This window comes from Stigmatopora nigra, chromosome 15 (assembly GCF_051989575.1).
Source record: "Stigmatopora nigra isolate UIUO_SnigA chromosome 15, RoL_Snig_1.1, whole genome shotgun sequence".
Classification (NCBI taxonomy): Eukaryota; Metazoa; Chordata; class Actinopteri; order Syngnathiformes; family Syngnathidae; genus Stigmatopora; species Stigmatopora nigra.
The window spans coordinates 4650545-4660611 of NC_135522.1; the positions used below are offsets into that span (position 1 = coordinate 4650545).

Genomic DNA, 10067 nt, shown 5'->3' on the forward strand with positions numbered 1-10067 from the left:
TTCTGTGCCATTGACAGTGATAGATGTCTATTTTGACAGGGGATCCAATGGTAGCCAATGAGATAAAAGGCCCTGAATGTGTAGTGATAGAATTTCTGTTATGGCTGAATGGGTGTACCAATACCCTTAAGTTTCCCCGTTTAGTCAACATGGGAAAAACTGCAGAGTAATGTTTGCTCTTTGATTTTGCATCTCGTGGAAGCCACTCAACCGGTTTGGTGTTGGTGACTGAACAAACACTCGAATCCTGGTACGCACGCAATAGCTAACTTTCCTCCAGATGTGATTGGACGCCAACTTGGGTGACACACACATTCTCAGTGATGACCCATCCATTTAAAATGGAATAATGCTAAAGTGTGGTAACTTTATTTACATATTTTGCTCTGTCTGTGAAGCCATTGGCTGGCTTTGACGGTAGCAAACGTCCAATGCATTTCAAAAAGATGTATGAAAGTTATATTTCAGAGAATAAATTACATGAGATGTAATTGTATCAGGGTTCTTTTTTTTAGGCTTTGGGAGTTAAAGAAAGGAATCATATTCACTTTTTTTAGTATTTTAGGGCTTATCTTTTCAAATGTAATCTGAAATCACTTATTGCAGTCCATTTGTCAATTTAAAAAATCACTTCTTTATATCTAAAAAAACATTTATATCCTTCAAAAAGTTGGTCATCAAACTTGAACCAGTTAATTTATCTATGCATGAAAGATTGATTCATTTTTTGTACTTAAAATGTTTTTTTTAAATGTAATTGGTTTTACTATCACAATTAACTAGCATTTCAGTATCTGTATAAACATTTATACAGATGCCATAAACAACATTTATGCAAAAGCTAACGTCATCTATGATTAGTTGAATTCCCGACTGAGTGTTAATCACTGAGTACAATTCAAAGTCTCGAGGAAGGAGTGCAACAAGTCAGGCCGGCGTCGGAATGAAGTCTGACTTCTTCCCCAACTGGTCCTTCCGCCCAAGTGTTCCTCAGGACTCTCTGCGTCCAAGAAGCCTAGTCGTCGTACGCCCGGTCCGGCCATGGAGCCCAACAAGTGTACGTCCTGCTTCCTGAGTTTGGCCGTGCTCTTAGACCTGGTGGGCATCCTACTTTTCCTGGTGGGTGTCTTCGCCCCGCTCCGGTATTGGGACTTTTTTGTCTTCTCCGGACCTTTGCTGATCTTCCTCAGCATCTTTCTGTGGATCTTCTGGTACATGGGTGGGCTGGTGGTGCCCGAGGAGGAGCTCAATCTGCACAAAGCCGACATCCTTTAAGGACAAACGAGACTTGGAGGGTTTTTCCAGGGTCCGGGAGGATTTGGGAATGAGCCGTCCCAAGGAAAAGTTCTGCAAAAGGAAAGGTCAACATGTAAAGTTTCAAAAACTTTGTACAAAGGATCTCTTTTGATGATGTTTTTCTCCCGAAATGGATTTTGGAGTTTATTCCTGGCTGGGCTTGGAGGAAGAGGAAGAGTTTGTCCATAAAGGCCACTAAAGACTCTTAAAAAATGATTTTCTACTGGATGGGGTTTAACAAATGAAATTTGGGATTTTTAGAAACAGTTGAATCCTGAATTTAATGATTTCAAGCTCCGAGAATGTCAAATGCATTTTCTGTTGTATGCCCTCAGCTGAGAAAAAGTTTTCTTTTACATTTGGAAATTTCTTAAACACCATTTCATGCAATTTCAATGTAAAGGGTAAAAAAGCATTTTTAAGACATTTGGCCAATATTAAAAAGTTAGACTGGAGAAATCCCTATCAAAAAGTGGTTGTTTTTCATGAACATTGTATTATAAAACTGAACTAGGTAAATGTTTCTGAATGATCACCAAGTAAAATGGAAATTGAAAGATTGCCTTTTATCATTGTAATAAGTGCAAATATACCAAAATTACTGTGTGGTCAATGTAAAGACAGTGGTAGTCAATGAGTTAAAACGATTTCCTTCTTTAAAACAGTTAAAATGGCATTTGTTCACAGGGTGCCTGATGCTATCCCAGCCAACTTTGGGCTCCACATGGATGACATCCTCAATTTGTGGCCAGCCAATCCCAGAAGACTTTTTGTAAGTAAACCCAAATGTGTCATTTGGATGCTTTGTCTATTATTTGGAAGGTTTTCCCACTCTGCATTGTTATAGGAATGCTATTGTTTCACATTTTTTGACACAGAAACAAGTCTAACCGGTTGGTTTTAAGGGCGGAACAGAAACAAAATCACAACAATACTGTTTGTATACAGTTTTAACATCGTGGTTTTTTTTCCATGTTTAGTGGATGATCATGTTTCAGTGCAGATGATAGATATGAAAAGACATTCAATCCGTTGGGTTAATCCCAGTCCAAAAGGATTGGACGTCTATCGCTGACAAATGAGAGAAGCAGGTTCATTGATTTTGGTAGTTGTGTTTATTTCCATGGCGAATGAGGAACAAAGTCGCTGTCGGAACGGACGTCGAAGGCGGGGGGAGTTATTAATGGCGTTCATTTACTTCCTGACCGCAGGAGAGGAAGCGGCCAAGTAATGGATCTTTCCCTGCCTGGCACTCACCCGAGGGACTCCAAGCTCTGCCCTCTGCTGAGGAAGTTCGAATGGTCGCCATGGTTATGGTCAAGATGTGCGGTTTGAGAGTAGTGAGCAGTTTTAGACACGTGCATTAGTGACTAAAGACAAAAACAAGAAAAGAGGTCTCTCTGATTTCAGTGAAAGGTCACAGAGGTCATGGGTATTTACAGTTATCCTTTTTCCATTTGACGTGATAGCCAAATATCTACATGACAAAAGCATCATTCTAATTTCATTTAAAATATGTAAGCAATTTAAAAAAATCACTTGGCATTTCAGTTTTTTTTTATATTTTCCAAATTGTGAGAAAATTTAGGTACGACAATAAACAACATGGCATGTCAATTATCTTTGGAAACATGACGTCATCTCATACAGTATAGAGAAAGTGTGTAGCGCCGCCTGGCGGCTACTGTGAGGAAATTCGGAAGTCTATGGGGGGAAATAATCATTTACGTCACAGTAAAAAATACATTCATGAAAACTTAGTGTGTAACCTCATAAAATGTACTTTGTTTATCTAATTTTGACCTGTGATGTTAAAATAATCTCATTGGTAATCATTTACGCCGATAGCTGTCCAATTCATTTAAATAGAAAGGTTGACATTTAATTGTCATGTTTTGGTGCCACTGACTTATTAAGACTGATTTTTGCAAGGAGGTGCTGCAAGCAAATAATTTGGTTCGGAACCAAATATAAACACTCGTCCAAAACATAGACGTAGAAAAAAAAAGAATACATATTCAGGTCAAGTATAGATGCCTGTAGAATCTACTTAAGTAGGGTATCGAAATATTTGTATTTGGTTACTTCCTCGCTGCCAATTTCGACGGGTGCTGAGCTACTCTTGTGAATTGGCGTGTCACGTTGTTCATGTATTTAAGTATGTTTTTTTTTTTTTTTGTGTGTGTTATGTCGCCATTTCTTGCATACATGCAGCCCAGTCAGACTTCAGCGTGCTTCCCAACCAATCTTGAATGTGTCCTCGGATTACTCCTCTCTTCCAATTGGTCAACTTCATCGCGCCGCATTAGCGAGCTCTCATTCGATTGGCCAACGTCGCCGTCAATCTGCTAAACCCCTCCCGCCTGTTAGGTAGCACGGCTCAACGCTAGGTTCTCTCTCTCTCGGCGGTGGGTCGGAGCCGCTGTCCCCAACCTCGCATGTTCCCCTCCAAATTCCGTTTTTAAATTGGACGCCCCGTTTGAAGCTCCGTTCGTATTCGGCCATTCGTCTCTACTCAGTTTCCCCCTAAGTCTCCCTGCCCCGTCGTCGATTATGTCCTCTGTAGGCGGCTCATTCGGGCCGGTGGCGCGGCTCGAGGGCCGTGAGTTCGAGTATCTGATGAAAAAGCGCTCGGTGACCATCGGCCGCAATTCGTCGCAAGGCTCCGTGGACGTCAGCATGGGCCATTCAAGTTTCATTTCACGGCGACACCTGGAGATTTTCACCGCCAGCGACGATGGGAGTGGCGGGGGAGACTTCTACCTTCGCTGCCTAGGGAAGAACGGGGTGTTCGTGGACGGGGTGTTCCTCCGCCGGGGAGCCGCTCCACTGCAGCTACCGCCCATGTAAGTGCCCTTTTCCGACAGAACCCGTAGATGCTTAACTGCGCAGCCACGCAGACCGGTGATAATAATAATAAAGCGACAGCGCTGGCGAGATGGGGGGTCGCTTTTTCTAAGGAGGGGGTGGGAGCTAGCTAGCACGTGTTTTAGCTTGTTAGCCTTGATGTGTATCCTTCCTCCATGTTCTTTGTTGACATTCTTGTTAGCCGCTTAGCCCGGCCTAGTTAAAGCGCGTGTGGCGGCTTGTGGCCTCCGTCACTCTTGGCCCAGGGGGGATTATTCATCCCAGTCAATTGATATATTGTTAACCCTCTTGTCGTTATTCGAACAAATATGTCGACGGGCCCGGACAACGGGGCAGATTAGCTTTAGCTGGGTGGCGGCGTGTTTTGCCGATGGACGTAAACAAACCTGAAGCGTCTCCGCCCTCTTGAACCGAGCACAAGTACTCCTAACATTTTTTCGTGTTTCTCATAGAAACATACTTTTTGCCACGATTATTACATTTGTAGCTTACATTCTGTTTAATTGTTTATTTATTTTGTAATTCCCATTTAAGGTGGGCGAATAAAGAGCTATCCAAAACGACCAAAGTTCAGCCTTCAGAAAGCAATTTTCGGACTTCTTAAAGGGAAAGACAGCACTGTTATAATGTATATCAATCTTGCCTCATAATACACGTTTGTTTTTATTTTTTGATATGTAAGATTTGAGAAAAATGGTGGTAGACATTTTATAAGTGCCAATACTTTAATTTTGACAGACAAAGTATGAATGGTTCCAAATTAACCAAAGGGTGGGAGTGCTAACAGTATAAATGGATTTGACGTCTATATCCGTCAAAGGCTGCCAATATGCTTTCTCAGCTGCACTATCAAAAGACTAAGGAAATGTGATTTTCATATACACCAAGGCTATTAAAATATAACTCCAGGCTTTTAAAAATAGCCGATCTCGTGCCGACAAAAATAATTCCAATTTCTGTCAAGTGCGTCTCATTCACGTCGCCTTTGAAATGTCAAAAATTGCCTTTCTTTACTCAACGAAAGATCTTTGGAGTTCAAAGCCACCCACTGCATCTTTAGTCTAAAAAGGATCACGCCCGCTTGAGCATTTGCTGCCATAAACAGTGATAGACAAAACGGATCTTTTCTAAAAATGAACTGATATACATGCAGTATGTTTTAGAACATTGCAATTAAAACACTCAAACAAAGGAAACACATCAACTTCCTTTCGAATGCTTTATTTCTTAATTTGAGTCATTCCCTGGTGTGCACATTGAAAATATTTCCCAAAATGGCCAAAATTATCTTAAACTATCTGTTCGGGTTGTTGTTATTGTTTTTGTAACCCTTTGTTGACCATCCATGACGTGCTGTATCCCCTTAGGTGCACATTCCGGTTCCCCAGCACAAACATCAAGATCACCTTCACGGCTCTGTCGAGCGGCAGAAAGACAAGACGCGAAGCCCCCGAATCTCCAGTCAAGCCGGTGCAGCCTCACTTTGCTCCGCTCACCATTAACATTCCCGACAACCTCGCCCACCTCATGAGTCCGTTGCCCTCGCCTACCGGTACCATCAGGTAACTCATGCTAACTAATGCTAAAATGTTGAGCTCTCATTTACTCGAGTGACCATTAAGGCCAGAAATGACATTTTACCTAACAATTGCCATTCAATTCAATTTGAAGTGATCTTTGAAGATTCTTACAAGGTCCCCAAATTCATGTGATTTCACTCTTCTCTCCTGCCAGTGCCGCAAATTCGTGCCCGTCCAGCCCTCGGGGGGCCGGCTCGTCGGGGTACCGCATGGGAGGGCGCATGGTGAGCTCCGCTGAGCTACAGCTGATCAGTGACAACTCTCAGCCCGAAAACGAAAAAGATGCATCGGGAGAGGACAGTCCCAAGGTGAGATCTGTGTAAACCAGACCGGATAAAAAAAGAACTTTTTTAAAAAGTGCAACCTATAGTACTGCCAATGTAATACACCCGAACTGAAATGTTTTTTCTCGTTTTGTTCAGGACGACTCCAAGCCGCCGTATTCGTACGCTCAACTGATCGTTCAGGCCATCACACTGGCGCAGGACAAGCAACTGACTCTCAACGGGATCTACAATCACATCACCAAGAACTACCCTTACTACAGAACCGCAGACAAGGGCTGGCAGGTCGGCCCGGATGTCCAACGCCGAAACTCCGCCTCCCATTGACCCCACGCTAATGTCTTTCCTCTCTTGCGGCAATAGAACTCCATCCGCCACAACCTGTCACTGAATCGCTACTTCATCAAGGTGGCACGCTCGCAGGAGGAGCCGGGAAAGGGTTCCTTCTGGAGGATAGACCCGTCCTCGGAGGGCAAGCTCATCGAGCAGGCTTTTAGGAAACGAAGGCCGCGTGGCGTCCCCTGCTTCAGGACTCCACACGGACCCCTCTCCTCCAGGTGGGCAAGCTCTGTCATTTAAAAAAAAAAGTAAAGTTTTGGTCTGGACAATGTTAAACAATGCCCTATTTTGTCGCCTGTCAGGAGCGCCCCAGCCTCCCCCAACCACTCGGGGGTTTTGTCGGCCCACTCCAGCGGCGTGCAAACCCCTGATAGTTTGTCCAGGGAGGGCTCCCCGGTCCCCATGGAGATGGACACCACCTCCTCCGTTGCCCCCGCCGCCACCGCCACCGTGGCGGTGGTCCAACCCAAGCTGGCTGTGATCCAAGAAGCTCGCTTTGCACAGAACACACCAGGTGGGTTTCTGGATCGTCCCGGTGATCATTAAAGCACTCTGTAAGTGATCTATTTTCTATCCATCCAGTCCAATACATCATTTTACGTGGGCCATGAACGTAATTTATGCCCATTGACTCTGTTTGTTGTTAAAATCAAATTGATATACGATGTCTATTCCTTTATAACGGATTAAAGGCTACAGAATTGCTTCTTAGAAAATAAATATATATTTAAAGAAAACCAATGTTGGCCTTTTTGCCATCTTAATTTAAAACACTTTTATTATCCTTTCTTTTTATGAAAGAATGTGAGTACATTAAACTACATTAAAAATGTTAAAACCATTTCTATGTGTTGGTCTCAGGCTCTCCAGTCAGCAACCAGCCGGTGCTGATCGCCCTGCAGGGTCAGCTACCTCAAAGCATGAAGCCGGTCACTTACACCATGGCGTCTCCAGTCAGCGCCGGCTCCTCTCAGCCGGTCCAAACGGTCCAGACAGTCCACGTGCTGCAGCAGATCCCCACCGCCGTCATAGCGCAGCCGGCCACCATCATTGGCAAGAGCGAACCGCTGGAGAACGGAGAACGCGCCGAGGGGAAAGGTAAGCTAAGCTAGTGGCCGCCCACACCGGCACGTCGCTGATTGCTGTTTTGGCTCGTTTTCTCAGTGAAAGTGGAGGCGGTGCCCACCATCACGGCCACGAGCGCGGTGGGTCGCATCATCCAGGCTTCGGCGGGATCCGGACCCCTGCAGACGGTCACTATTCTAGGCCAGCATCAGCTGCCGATTAAGACCATCACGCAGAACGGAAACCATGGCGTCACCACGGCCATACAGAGCAGCGGTCAGACATTCTACAATCTCATTACAGTTTGCCCAGAGAGTCGATTCATGCTAAAAACGTGCTTCGTTTGCAGTAAATCCATGAGAAAGTTATGTCCATTTCTGTAAACTTTATTCAGATAATTTTTCATGAACCCTTTAATGTACAGTATGTGATAGAATAATAATCTGTTTATGAGATAACTCATTAGGTGCCATTGACGCCACTAGACGCCCAATCCATTTTGACTGGTAATGACAAGTGAATATTCAAGTAACCTCGATGAATTTACTTCCCTTATCTGCTAAATTTTCTATGCTTTTTGTGAAAATGGGCCAAATTCTAGCTAACACTTGTTTGTGGACGTTTAGGTCCATCTGTGGCCAGCCCACTCCACCTGCTCGCCGACCACGCCTCCGCCTCGGCGTCACTGCCCACCCTCAAGCGGACGAACGGCGACCAGCAGGCTGCCGATGCCGGCGTGCCACCAGACGCCAAACGGGTCAAAACAGAAGATGAGGCAAGACCAGCGGACAACGGTAACAGCTAAGCCCCTTAATGGAACCCCTATAAAAACCCAACCCCCGCACCACAGAGCGCGACACCACCCACCGCACCCACCACACCAACCCGCCTGTCATTTCTTTCATTTACTCCAAAAAGGGTGGGACATTTTTTTTTTAAACTTCCAGTAGTTCTCATTTTCCCGTGAATGTCTTAAAAATATTTCAGAAATTTAATTCAAAAGTCTCTAAATGAATTCCGCATTCTACATAATTTAATTTCTTCTGAATGTTATCCCGTCATTTTCTGGTTTTATTTTTCCATAATGGCCAATTTCCAGAATTTTATTTTGGGGAACATTGACAGTATTTTTTGTTTATTTTCCTGGGAATTCTGTATTCCTGTCAATGAATGCAGCATGTTAAATGAAATTTAGTCATTTCATTCCATTTCTAGAAGAAAAAATGGTCAGATTTGTGGAGAATTTTCCAAAAAAAAATTCAAAAATCTTCACGTTTACAAGGCAATTTTGGGATTCTGGAACATTCATGAAAAATTCAGTTAATGTATTGCATATTTTTGTTAAATTTCTTGAACATTTTGCTGTCAGTTTATGGATACAAAAAAAACTAGTCAATATCTGGGCAATTTTCAGGAATATGAGACAAAACCGGGACCGTTCCATGAAATTTCTGGGAAAAAAATCTACTAATTTCTGAACGCTTCTTGAAACCACCTGGAATTTTTATTTCGATTTTGTTGCAACCCAACTTGTCCCGACTGAGGTGCCAAACGAGGAGGAACAAAAAAAAAAAACCCGAGAGAGAGCGGCGTCCAATGGACGAGCCAAACACGAGCGCCTTAAATCCACCTTAGCGCCGCCCCTCTGTCGCATCTACCTCAGCGGAAGACACGCCCCCTTTTAAACTCTTTCATCCAGACCTGCCGGGCGGCGGTGAGGGTGGCGGCCATCTTACCAAAACAGCCACCCAATCAGAAACAAGGATTGCTTTCCCAACTTTTGGCAGCTAGCCACTCACCTCGCCATCTCTTGCCCCGCAACAGCGCCGCCATGTGGAGCGGAGGACCTTTGCTTCCCCCTTTTTGTTAATTTTTTATTATTAATTGTGTCTCACCGGACTAAAACACCCTTTCACCTTTTAGTCCACAGCGGCTTTAGGCCAATGACGCGAAAAGACGTCCAATTCCCCTTCAAATGTATTGGACTCGTATTTCGGGCCATGGCCACCAATGAATTAAGCTGCGATGGACCAATTGCTGAAGTGGATTTCCGTCACTTTGTCGCGGTCTAAGCCCAAGAAGAGAAGAAAAAAAGAAAAAGAAAAAAAACACCTGCACTTGATTCAATGTTTGTCCACTTTTATTTTCCTTTTTTTTACCTCGTCATCCTATTTTCACACGCAAACTAAACCGACAAAGGAACCCTGAGATCTGCAACAACAAAAAAAGAAGACTCAGTCGCGGCCCCCCCACCCCCCACCAATCTGACTGTATGTGTTGCAAACCATAGAAGAAGAAAGAGAGAGAAAAAAAAAGAGAAAATCATCTTTGTTCAGCCTCAGTGGAGAAGTGCTTTTTTAAAAATAATAAATTAATTTAAAGTCTCTGCATGACCTTTTTTGTTCGCGTCACAACAAAACACATTTTTTCATTGAAAAGATCTTGTATTTCCATTAATCATAACTGGAAGTCATTTTTGGGGAGAGAGGTAACAATGGAGCATGATTTGATTATGATATGGTCTAACTTTGACCTGCTAAATAATATTCATGAGTAAAATACATAAATATGAATGAACTAAAATGCTTTGAAAGTGACATTTACTCATGTGCATCTTTGTCGAGCCACAAGAGAG

General features: G+C 43.6%; 1 protein-coding gene across 1 annotated transcript; it reads left to right on the forward strand.

The window, feature by feature from the left end:
• The first annotated feature begins 3650 nt into the window (after window positions 1-3650).
• foxk2b (forkhead box K2b) lies at window positions 3651-9818 on the forward strand. Its single transcript, XM_077733879.1, has 9 exons — window positions 3651-4142; window positions 5532-5726; window positions 5899-6052; window positions 6167-6313; window positions 6392-6585; window positions 6670-6881; window positions 7229-7465; window positions 7532-7708; window positions 8059-9818. Exons 1-9 carry the CDS (start codon window positions 3850-3852, stop codon window positions 8235-8237), a joined length of 1788 nt encoding a protein of 595 aa, XP_077590005.1. The 5' UTR covers window positions 3651-3849; the 3' UTR covers window positions 8238-9818.
• Window positions 9819-10067: the final 249 nt, after the last annotated feature.

What these genes read in the sequence shown, in the direction of transcription:
- foxk2b (XM_077733879.1), top strand. Translation starts at nt 3,850, where the DNA reads ATGTCCTCTGTAGGCGGCTCATTCGGGCCGGTGGCGCGGCTCGAGGGC. An exon ending in TCGCCTACCGGTACCATCAG is followed by an intron (nt 5,727 to 5,898) that starts GTAACTCATGCT and finishes CTCTCCTGCCAG; the next exon opens with TGCCGCAAATTCGTGCCCGT. An exon ending in AGAACGCGCCGAGGGGAAAG is followed by an intron (nt 7,466 to 7,531) that starts GTAAGCTAAGCT and finishes TCGTTTTCTCAG; the next exon opens with TGAAAGTGGAGGCGGTGCCC.